The sequence below is a fragment of the Chelonia mydas genome, chromosome 4 (genome assembly GCF_015237465.2).
Source record: "Chelonia mydas isolate rCheMyd1 chromosome 4, rCheMyd1.pri.v2, whole genome shotgun sequence".
NCBI lineage: Eukaryota > Metazoa > Chordata > Testudines > Cheloniidae > Chelonia > Chelonia mydas.
The window spans coordinates 12,860,872-12,873,139 of record NC_057852.1 but is presented as its reverse complement, the minus strand read 5'-3'; the positions used below and the strand labels follow the sequence as shown (position 1 = coordinate 12,873,139).

At 45.6% G+C, this 12,268-nt stretch overlaps 1 protein-coding gene across 1 annotated transcript; it reads left to right on the top strand.

Annotated features, from left to right (window-relative positions):
- Nucleotides 1-3,757: 3,757 nt before the first annotated feature.
- Nucleotides 3,758-11,950, top strand: LOC114020184 (interleukin-8). Its single transcript, XM_027825282.3, has 4 exons — nucleotides 3,758-4,028; nucleotides 7,130-7,256; nucleotides 9,839-9,922; nucleotides 11,328-11,950. The coding sequence occupies exons 1-4, from the start codon at nucleotides 3,971-3,973 to the stop codon at nucleotides 11,350-11,352; spliced, it is 294 nt and encodes a 97-aa protein (XP_027681083.2). The 5' UTR covers nucleotides 3,758-3,970; the 3' UTR covers nucleotides 11,353-11,950.
- The last annotated feature ends 318 nt before the right edge of the window (nucleotides 11,951-12,268 follow it).

Genomic DNA, 12,268 nt, shown 5'->3' with positions numbered 1-12,268 from the left:
GTCCCAGTGGACTTTGTGGAACTACTCTCTGAGCAAATTTAAACATGTGCGCGACCAGGGTATAGCTTCACACAAACCGAGACCATCAATGGCAGGTGTTTGTTTAACCTGTTCTTAAAAACCTCCAGTGACTGGGATCATAATAAATAATAGCATTAATTGATAACTTGCTCTTATGGAGTGATTTTCATCTCAAAGCACTTACAAAGGAGTTTAGAATCATCATCCCCATTTCACAGATAGTGAAACTGAGGCACAGAGAGGTGATGTGACAAGCACAAGGTCACCCACCAGCCTAGTGGGAGAGCCAACACTAGAACCCAGAGCTTCAGAGGCCTAGTCAGGCCTTCTAACCAATAGGCCACAGTGTCTCTCATAAGTATTGGGATAGCACCTGGAGAGCCCCATTGTGCTAGGCGCTCCACAACCATACACTAGAGAAAAGGGCCCAGCCCCAAAGAGCTCACGCTCCAAGTATAGGAAGAGAGGTAACAGTAGGATAACAGACGATAATAGTAACTAATAATAACAAATAACAGTAGCGATGTCAATGGGCGCTGTGAGTTTTCAACCCCTCTGAACATCAGGCCCTGTTGCAAAAGAGCATTTATACATGTACATACATTTAAGCATGTAGGTCAGCATGGTAAGACACCTCATATAAGTGGGGGTGATAGCTATCTGATAAATAGCACTGGTCATGCACCTTTCTCCAACCCACCTGCACTCTGCCCACTGGACTTTCTGCTGTATCTACTTCTTTCATTAGCAGCTTCAAACAGACACTAATTGTGTACTCCTTTCCTCCCAAATGGGGAATTTATACCACTCACTCTATGATCACTGTGGTCTAGGGGCGGGGGATCAGATAAGCAACATGAATTCTTGCACCAGGGTTAGGACCAGAAAGATTCTTCACTATGACGGGAATCAGGTTAGGAAAAGAAGGCCTAGAAAAGACACCTGTTTATATACAAAAATAGTTTTCAGGGCCTCTGCAAACTCTAGGTATAAAAATGCCATTTTTTTTAGTCTAGACATTATTTTAAGAGGGTAGCATCCCTCCATCTGGCTACATCTTTACTGAATTCTATAGGGGGTATTTTCAGAAGGAAGTGTTAGACCTATAGACACAGTACATAATAAAAAAATGACCTTTTTTTAGTGGGTAGAAAAACCATTTGCTGCTTGTTTATGGAATTTGAGTTCTATCAAAATACATGGAAGGAAATGGGAGTCTTGATGTTTTATCTCATATTACATTAGAGAAACCACATGATGGTGTGATACAGAAACCTTTGTCAGCATGAGTGTGGGACGGTCACACAGCATTGCAAATCAGTGCCAGTAAATCCTCTAGACTCCACCACCATGCAGTCTTGGACACAAATACAGGAAAAATGAACTAGCGTGGAGATGCTTTGTTCTTACTCATTCTGTGTATCCCTGCGCTTGGAGAGCTAGCCTGCCTTCTCAAGATTGAACAGAGGAAAATTCTAACTGGTGTTGGAAGTTTCTTGGAGTGATATAAAATAGCTTTTCTATAAATAACATGATTTTAAGGTCAAACACTTAGGAGCTTTCTAAGGTTACAAGTAAATGCTCACTCCTTTAGAGGGGGTACTCCCCTTTTTCCAGTGACGTATGGTTCACATTTCCAGCCCTGATAGGTAAAATGCTTATTGTACCTTAAATCTGTCCCTGGTGCAAGAATTCATGTTGCTTATCTGACCCCCCTCCCCCAGACAACTGTGATCATTGAGTGCGTGGTATAAATTTCCCATTTGGGAGGAAAGGAGTGCACAATTAGTGTCTGGTTGAAGCTGCTGCTGTTAGAAGTAGATACAGCAGAAAGTGCAGTGGGCAGAGTACAGGTGGGTTGGAGAAAGGTGCATGACCAATTCAATTTATCAGATAGATATCACCCCCACTTATATGAGGTTTCTATACCCACATAGCTATATGTCTGGTCACTTTGCAAGCCGCCATCTGCAGACTGTTCAGATATCATGACGGAATAAATTAGGAGCATTGATTTCAAGATTAGTTGTGAATATCTGGAGCCCTGTTAAAATCAGCAGCACTATATTATGAATATCTGTCTGCCTTTCTGGAGTGCCATAAAGAAGGAAGAGAAGACTTTAAAAAGAAAAATATTCAAAAGGGTTAAATTCAGAGCACATTTAGAGCAATATTCGTGCTGATCTGCAGTTGGAGTCAAGATCAGGTCAATCCCTTTTTGACACCCACTTCAACCAGGGAGTCTATGGGGCTTGCAGCAGAGCATTACGAAACTAGCACTGAGTGAGGAGAACAGCATCCACAGAGAGGAAGCGTGTTCCTGCCGTTAGCACACCACAGTGTGGGGTGAGCTGAAAGAGAACTGGCTTCTGTTCCCAGGTCTACCAGTCTTCCTGTGTGACAGGGCCAGTTGTTTGGGCCCTGATTCAGCAAAGCACTTAAGCACATGCTTAACTCCCACTGAAGTCAGTGGGAATCGATGGGCTTACCATGCTGACCTACATGCTTAAATGTATGTACAGGTATAAATGCTCTTTTGCAACAGGGCCTGATGTTCAGAGGGGTTGAAAACTCACAGCGCCCATTGACATCGCTACTGTTATTTGTTATTATTAGTTACTATTATCGTCTGTTATCCTACTGTTACCTCTCTTCCTATACTTGGAGCGTGAGCTCTTTGGGGCTGGGCCCTTTTCTCTAGTGTATGGTTGTGGAGCGCCTAGCACAATGGGGCTCTCCAGGTGCTATCCCAATACTTATGAGAGACACTGTGGCCTATTAGTTAGAAGGCCTGACTAGGCCTCTGAAGCTCTGGGTTCTAGTGTTGGCTCTCCCACTAGGCTGGTGGGTGACCTTGTGCTTGTCACATCACCTCTCTGTGCCTCAGTTTCACTATCTGTGAAATGGGGATGATGATTCTAAACTCCTTTGTAAGTGCTTTGAGATGAAAATCACTCCATAAGAGCAAGGTGTCAATTAATGCTATTATTTATTATGATCCCAGTCACTGGAGGTTTTTAAGAACAGGTTAAACAAACACCTGTCAGGGAGGGTCTCAGTTTACTTGATGACCTAAGTATATCTCAGATTAGCAGGCTGGACTAGATCCCTTCTTGAGCTCCCTTCTAACCCGACATTGGTGTCATTCTATACCCTGGTCGTGCACATGTTTAAATTTGCTCAGGGAGTAGTTCCACAAAGTCCACTGGGACTAATCACAGTGCATATAGTTATGTACATGCTTAAGTCTTAGCAGGGTCATGGTCTTAGTTTGATAATTAGGCAACTCATCCATCTTATTTAATTCAATTCATGTATATCTTATTTTAGGTGTGTTCTACTTATTCCTGCACCACTGTAGAGCAAAACAGGTAATCAAGTGCAGAAATGACAATAAGTTCTTAAGAACCTGTTTAATTCACTGCAGTGACATACCACCATATTAGAAAAAAGCCTCAGATTTTGGGGAGTGATACCATTTACTTTTTATTCCTCTGTCATTGTCTTGCATCGCATCTACTCCACTTCAGTCGACAGGTCTGATCATCCTGTCACATACCCCCCAGTTAGGCATCAGCGTGTGCAATCCCCTGGATTTAGTGGCGGTTTCTCCTGTATTACGTCAGTGAACCAGGAGTGAGCTGAGATTGGGCGTATGAAATTCAGCAGCTGGTGAACAATGCAACACCGAGCTCATTCCCTTTCATCATATCATTTTACTGGTTTCTTGGAGCCCTGAAGGAATTAAAGCAAGCAGAACAAATCCAATTTACTTCTGGGTTGTTAGTCTGTAAAAACTCTGTAATCTCAGCCTCATCTAAGATCCTCCCTCACACACCACACTGTATAAGAGTGTCAGTGCTACCACAGGGGTCTGTAGTTACCACAGAGTTGATTTTAAGTAGCTGTTCACCACAAGCAAGGCAAGAAACAAACCAGCAAAGCAGCCATGGACAACAAGATCACATTGTCCCTCCTGCTGCTTACTCTCACAGGCTTCTGTCATGGTAAGCAATTCAAAGTACTTTTAGCCTTTTTCCTTGTTACTGTCTTTTATAGTATTGGCAGACAAAAAATAGTGTTTTAATGTAAAGGTGTATTCAATTACTGAACTGCTTTAAACTCTCCACACACACTGGCTAAGATAACAAAGCACACAGAACGTATGCATAGTTTAAAAGAATGCCAGCTATGGCTTCACTTCTAAGCTCAGACCAGTTTTAAACGGATGGAACACCACTGACTTTGGTGACGTGATACCCGATTTACATAGATGCAAATGAGATCCGAATCAGACCCTGAATACAGGAACAGTGTAGTGTGCTGCATTTCTGGTACTCCAAGTCTTTCCCCTGCTTGAGGTGTCCATGATCTCCGCTGCTCCAGGAGACACAGAACCTCATCTCAGCTGTTAGCTGGTTATTAAAGGGGGAACTGATTTTCAAGTCTGTTTTCAGACAGTTATTTCAGCCGATCTACTCCAGTCTTTTAGGGTCCTAGACTCCGTTCCCTTGTGATGTGCGGTGGTGAGCAAATCAAAGAACAATAGGACAGGAAAGCCTCACCGGTGGGGGAGAGAGAAGAGCAGAACTAAGGAAGATCGGTCCCCATCTCTTCTGTTAAGGCTGCGGAAGACTTTAGGCTGACGTGGGAATTCCATGGGGACAGGTCAAGTGTAGAGCCATGGAGCAGCTGCTGTGTGCTGCTGGCTAGTCGAGTGGATGTTTGCATAAAAAATTAACTAGGCAGCGTTCGTTTCTGCCTCGCTCCTGTGCGGCTCTCAGACCGGGAGGTAGAAGAAGAGCTCGGTGTAGCTTGAAAGCTTGTCTCTTTCATGAGCGGAAGTTGGTCCAGTAAAAACCTCACCGCCTTGTCCCTCTAACATCCTGGGACCAACACAGCTACAGCAACGCTGCAAACAGGGAGATATTGGTCAGGCGTGGACAGAGGAGCCTATGGCAGGATTGTCTCCAAGGGATCTGTGAAGGGGAATAGGGGGCTGGGCAGCACCATGCAGGAACGAGCACATGGTACAGTAAGAGTTTACTTTCCTTGCTTCATCAGTGTCCCACTCACCCAGCTCCTCTCTCCTGAGGGGAGCCGCTATTGGTCGTGCCACACGACAAGGGGAATCTCATTGGACTTCCTGGCGCCTCCATCCCACTCTGGCAGGCTCTGCTAAGAGCGGGTACCACATGGCCCTTCCTGACTGGGATGATGAGGTTTGTGTCTTGTATCAGAGAACGTGAGCTGATCCATGAAAATATAAGTCTGAGTGTCCTTATTTAACTCTCCTTTTATACAAGCCTCTGGATTGTAGCCCTGTGATTGTGAGGGGAGGAGGAAGAGTAGGGCGTGGAAAGCTGCTGTGGGCCAGCACCGCCATGAGCAGGAGGACGAGGTTTAAGTACAGCAGGGTAGTCAGTCTCCAGCCCCTTGAAACCTCCACATGCAAACGTGCTACACTTCCCTACACACGCCTCACTCGGGCTGCCCTCCAGTTGCTAGCCACGAGTAATTGGGCAGCTGTGTAACAGCATGCTTGTTCCTGCGTGCTCTCTGTCATGCTCGTCCTTTTGCTTACAGCTTGCACTCCCAAGCCTCTGTCACTGCACTATGCAGCATCAAGCCCCCTCTGCCTTCCCTTTCCTTTGTGTCAAAGACATTTCATTTGTTCAAATGGTGGGCGGTTAAAGGTGGAAGAAGTAGTGTATCGCTGTTCATAGGCACAACATAGAAACAGCCATGACTCTAGAGCTGTGGTCCGTTGCACCCAGTGCTGGCCTTGGAACTGAAAGACCTGGGGTCAAGTCCCTGCTAGGCCAGAGACTTCTGGTGTAACTTCTGTTCCTGCTCAATTTAAGGCAGCCTGCCTATACCCTACCAAGGGCTCAAGGTGTGACCTGGCCAGTTAAGGCACCTCCACCCTTTCCCTTCCAAGGGCTCAGGGTGTAAGGCACCTATCCTTACCCACGGGGCTCAGGAAGAAACCTGGTCAATTTAAATACCTGCCCTTTCCCTCAGGGGTCTACAGAAGCTTTTCCCAGTGAAAGAGCATTACACAGTTGTGCTCTAAACATCTATTTATTAGCAACACACACAGAATATGTATACCCAGCAAATCTCTCATGCTCACCACTCCCAATATACAGACAAATTTCACCCCATGGCCAGTCAGGAGTCATTCATCTGCGGGTTCCTGGCAACGCCTCTGCAGGTCACAGCGGGGCCAGAGTTCCAGCAGCTTGATGTTGAACTGCAGTCCAGAAATGGTTCCCAGAGAGCATTGTTTTACATTTACATTATATAGATAAAACTAGCTCCTGCCTTCAAATTTACTAAACCCATCACATTATCCCACACTCCTAAATAACAAAAATTGTAACCAATTATGCACTGGCACTTATGTGTCCTCCTTCCTTCCCAAGTCCTTTACATTTTCTCTTTCATGCCCAAATTTTAACTTAGTCGTGACTTTCTCTATTTGTGCAGAGGATCAGCAAAAGACACTGGTCAGAGCTTATCTTACCATTTGTGGAGTCTCGTTCTGTATCTTCCCTAATTTCCCAGCGTCTTTACAACCTGGGTGGTTATAACTCTCCTGAGGGACATTCCTGAGGTGGGGGTGCTTTATCAGCAGCAGGACATTTCTTTTTTCAATGTGGGTGGTGAACTAACTCCCTGAGTTTCACCCAAGGCTGCTTTAATATGGGGGGTGGGAGGGTTTGATGAGGTCTCAGGCCTACACTTCAGACTAGTCACTTCGTCTTTCTGTGCCTCAGGTCCCATCTGTACAATGGGGATACTCTACCTCACAGGGGTGTTGTGTGGAAAAAGCCATCACAGATTGTGAGGTACTATGGTAGCTGGGGCCAAATAAGTACCTAAGATAGATCGTATCCTGTCTCTGACAGTATCAGATGCACAAACCCTACAGTTGGCAGATCTAGTATAATGGGCATCCTAAGAAGGTCTTGTCCTAATCCCCATTAGTTAGAGAGTGGCTTAAATCCTGCAGCAGGTTTTTCTCCCTTCCATACACTTTTTTGGAGCATTAACTTAGTTAAGTTCCTCACTCAGTGATGCCCCTCGCTTTCCTTCCTCACAGAGTCACTTCTGGGTGGAGAGCTGCGGTGTCGGTGTCTCCAGACGGCCTCGGGCTTGATGTCACCAAAGCACTTGGTACATGTGGAAATCATCCCCAAAGGCCCACAGTGCGGCACCGTGGAAGTCATGTAAGTTGAAACCACAGGATTTCACAAGCCATTAGCCATCCGAATGGCATGCTTGTGAAAGCTGCAAGATTGACCGCATTGGAGAATGAAACCCTCACTTTGTCCCCGGAAGACCATTCTCTTACCATTTCCGAGGTATTTGGTTTGCTCATCCATCGTTTTAGAAGTTCCACCACAGGCTGGAGAAGTGGGGCACCTGCAGGGCAAATATACACTGTTGTGAAGGCGGAGGAGGTACCTGACATGCAGAGCTCCTAAATCCCATAAGAGCAGAGCCCTGCTCCTGTATAGCTGAGGAGCGCACCTGCCACGTGGCATTTCCCTTTCAGTAGTGCAAGTAGAAATCGTTTCTTGCTGGTATGCTGCACTCATGGGAGGGACACAAAGGTGGGGGGGTGTATGTGACCTCTGCATGTGATGCCCCACGTGACACCTTCCTGCCCCCAGCCTGGGGTCCCGGAGCTCTTCCCGTCCCCTCCCCATGATCCGCATCCAACCCACGTTACTGGTGGGGTGGGGAGGACTTTGTCCTCCTCCCACTGCACAAAAGACTTCTGCTGTACAGACCCCAGGCAGGAGGACTCAGGAGATGCAGCTGCATGGAACCACTGGAGACGGGGCGGGGCTGGGCTCCTCCTGTGTCTTTCTAGTATACTGTACCAACTATAAATATCTTACTGGTACAGCATACTGGACCGTACCACTGTACTCGCACCACTGTTCCCTCTGCAGAGTGAGGAGCCTTGCATGGCAACCATCTGCTCTTGCAAGCCTTCGATTGTTCCCACTCCAGATTTGGTAGCCCTGGGTGAATCCTCCACAGGCCAGGATCAGCACCGAGGCCTACTCTCTTTGTTGCAGTTCCAAGTCTCCCTCCGGCTCCTTGAGAGCATGGTTCCTATGGAGTCACCCTGCCAGAGACTTCCCTGCTCACTCACGCCCCCAGGACTCCTCAGCCCACATCCCCACCCGGCCAAGCCTTCTGTAGCACAGAAGCTCTCGGCTGAAAGGCTGATGCAACCACTGGGTACCACCTCCTTCCAGCAGAGCCCTCACTGGTTGAGGTGGTGAGGGAAAACTGTTGATACAGACCGCACAGCTGGTCACCGGCCCCAGCACATCAAATTCCATATGTGCGTGGGCCACAGATAGCGCTACCCAGAGAGTTGACACCCACACTGTCAAGGTACACATAGGCACATGTAGCCTGAGGTTTCGGCAGTTCGCCTTTGTATTCGCCAGAGATTTTACCATAGGGTTATTCTAATTACAGGGGAGCTATATGTTACATGGTGGAAAGAATCCAGCCCAGAGGGACGCTAAAACAAGCTAACAAAACACTTATCTTCCCTTTAGGTCCGCCTCAGGGAAGGAGCAATTGTGAACAGAAGTTCATAAGGTCCTTACCGCAGAGCCCTGGTTCAGGGTTCTCAAATTGAATCAGCAAAACAAAGGTCTGTGGCCTTGGCCAGGCTAGGCCCTTAGAGCCTGAGAGAGACCACAGCCCATAACAGCCTGCACGGCTTCTAGTCCAAACCAGCTTCTTTCCTTTTTGAATTTTCCAGCCACAGGGGATCCTTGACTGCTTGCAGGCTTGTTTCAGCTCTAAGTGCCAGATGGTTCCTTAAAGGGGTAGTACACCCGGGGCACCTCTGTGCCCTACTCAGCAAGAGATACTAAGATTTCACAACTACTTCTTTCATAGACGTGATCAGGCAAAACTTCAAGAGCCACAGGCTGCCCCTTGAGCTTTAGCAGAGCTCTCCTTGTAGTTAATGGGAACTGCCTGAATTTATTTTGGGAAGTATCTGACCCTTAGGGTATTTTTTAGAGATAAATGGAAACACCAAAGGAAGGGCCATAGCTAAATGGTCTTTCATTATATATAATTTATACAGTTGAAATGCAACATCATTTTTTAAAAATTGTACAGACTTAGGGCCAGATTTTCAAAGTCAGGCGTACACCAATATTGGTATCATACGCTGCGGGAAGCGGCGCGGGCCGAGGGATGTGCTGGCCACCCTTCCTGCAGCCCCCATTGGCCTGGAGCGGCGAACCGTGGCCAGTGGGAGCCGCGATCAGCTGAACTGGCAGACGCGGCAGGTAAACAAACTGGCCCAGCGCACCATGGGCTTTCCCTGAACAAGTGGCGGCCCTAGTTTGAGAACCACTGCGTTAGCAAATAATTTTGAACATCCATTCCTGTGAGGGACTTTTTTATATATTAAAGTAGAAGGGCCTCCTTGTGCTCTCACTTACCCCGGTGTAAAGCAGGAGTGACGGTCCTAAAGTCAGTGGAGTTACACTGGTGAATAATTGGAGCAAATGAGATCAGAATCAGTCTCAGAGTGTAAGTCTAAGTTTCACATGAACAAAGTGTGCGTTTTCAAAGGGCGCGTATTGACGATTAACTATCTGTGCCAAATTTGGTGCTCACTTACAGCTGTGCCGCTCCAGTGACATCACTGGCGGGTGGAAGAGCACGAGTGAGAGCGCAAGTTAGCCTGCAGGCCGCTGTTTTTTGTAGACTCTCTCAAAGTGTTAAGATTATTTTAAACAAATTGTTCACTCCCTTCCAGTGCGACATTGAAGACGAGCCAGCAAATCTGTTTGGATCCCGAGGCCAAATGGGTGAAGATGATAATTAAGAGGATTTTATGCAGGTAGCTGTCGAAATGACTGTGTTACTGGAACTATTCTGCCAAAGGGCGGGTTGCCACAGGTCTTCTGAAGAGAAATAATCCCCAGATTCCTTTCAGTCTAAACACTTATGTGATCTTCAGTGCTCATTATCTGAAGGCCCATTTGAGCAATACAATGCCAGGAATCTAGAAAGACGGGGATTAGCAGAAGTCTTTGAATACAGCAGAAACGGGGTAATCCATAAATCTTAAAAATATCCCAGCGATATGCAGCATGTTACCAATGTACATGGGTAAGCCAGTGCTCTTCTGATTAGTGTTCTGCTCTGCCATGGGAGAGACCTAGGCTGAAGGTTTGGGCTCTGGTCTCTCCTAAATTAACAGGAGCTGACGCACCACAAAGGGAGAGCCTTGCATTTCTCTGCTGTATATTGTCTGGCCTGCCTCAGAGACTGGGCCAAAGAAGGGTCACTAGGACAAGGCTTCACTTGTGTGTGGGTGTGAATAACCGGTGGAGAGCTAATTAATATATCTGGTTGTGCAAGCTGTATTTGGAATTGTTTCTGACAACTTTTCATTCGCACAAACAAAAATGGACTCAAGTTCTGCCAAGTGGTCATTAGGAACCAGAAGACAATATTTCCTCCGCATAATCAAAATCTGTTTGCTAGCCATGGCATTTTGGCTGTATTGAAGTACTGCAGAAAGGGATCTGGGGGGTCATAGTGGATCACAAGCTAAATATGACTCAACAGTGTAACAGTGTTGCAAAAAAAAAGAGAACATCATTCTGGGATGTATTAGCAGGAGTATTGTAAGCAAGACATGAGAAGTAATTCTTCTACTCTACTCCAAGCTGATTAGGCCTCAACTGGAGTGTTGTGTCCCGTTCTGGGTGCCACATTTCAGGAAAGATGTGGACAAATTGGAGAAAGTCCAAAGAAGAGCAACAAAAATGATTAAAAGTCTAGAAAATATCACCAATGAGGGAAGATTGAAAAAAATTGGGTTTGTTTAGTCTGGAGAAGAGAAGACTGAGAGGGGGCATGATAACAGTTTTCAAATACATAAAAGGTTGTTACAAGGATGAGGGAGAAAAATTGTTCTTCTTAACCTCTGAGGCTAGGACAAGAAGCAATGGGCTTAAATTGTAGCAAGGGAGGTTTAGGTTGGACATTAGGAAAAACTTCCTAACTGTCAGGGTGGTTAAGCACTGGAATAAATTGAACAGAGAGGTTGTGGAATCTCCATCATTGGAGATTTTTATGAGCAGGTTAGACAAACACCTGTCAGGGATGGTCTAGATAATACTTAGTCCTGCCATGAGCACAGGGGACTGGACTAGATGACCTTTTGAGGTCCCTTCCAGTCCTATGATCTCTCTGTATTGTATATGTTGTGATTTGTTGCAATGTTTGCATTACAGCTCATCCGGCAGACTGCGCAAATAGGAAAAGCGGAGATAATGCATAACCCCATGCGGAATTCTCAGCCATGATGTATCTTCAAAGGCCAGGCTGTTCGTAGTTTGTTTTACTCTTTCATTCTCTGTCCACACTGACTCATCCCATATACAGACTGTTAGTTTGAGAAAGGAAGCTGCTGGAGTAAATATACTGTCACACAACCAGGAGACTTGTGAGTTTTATGGCATGATCATGCTGCACACTTTACTGTACACACCTGGGTGCAGTACAGTTAACAGGAAACACTCCCATTGATTTCAAAGGGTCAAGGATTTGGCCCTTATTGAATTGGCCTTTAAAGCAATGCCATCTGTGAGTTTCACGTTGAAAAGCTGTGCAGTGTCACATTTATTCGTGCAAGAGAAAAATGAATGAAGCAAAAGTGTAAGTTGGAGTGTCCTGGAATGCAAAAAAGAGTTTGTGTATATTGATACAATACTGTTAATAGCAAGAAGCAATGTCATTGATGACTGTGAAACAATTACACTACTTCGAATGTCTTCAGTATTTTAAATGCTGAACTCTTGATTTTATACATATTATCTTCATCACTAGTCAGAAAACTGCACACCAATAAAAAGAGTAATTCTATTTTTATCATCACTCGTCTCTGTCATTTTCATGTGGCGTGCTGTCACATTTTAAGATGTCAGCCAGGGTGAAGATGGTTTTTAATGCTTCCCCCCTCTTTTACTTCTGAAAGTTTGTATGAGTGGTTGTTACAATCATTCTATAAAATATTATATCTTTGTTAAAATGATAAAACATGCTCATAATTTGGCAGGTTGCATCCATGGCATTCTGTGCACCTATTCATGGGCTAAATGGAGTTGAAAACTGAAGATGAGTAGCTGATAGATGCAGTTCTAGGTGACTTTGTATACAATACTCAGAATTGCTG

Coding starts and splice junctions, on each gene's coding strand:
- LOC114020184 (XM_027825282.3), top strand. CDS start 3,971: ATGGACAACAAGATCACATTGTCCCTCCTGCTGCTTACTCTCACAGGC. Junction 7,257..9,838: donor TGCGGCACCGTGGAAGTCAT/GTAAGTTGAAAC, acceptor ACTCCCTTCCAG/TGCGACATTGAAGACGAGCC. Junction 9,923..11,327: donor ATTAAGAGGATTTTATGCAG/GTAGCTGTCGAA, acceptor TTTGCATTACAG/CTCATCCGGCAGACTGCGCA.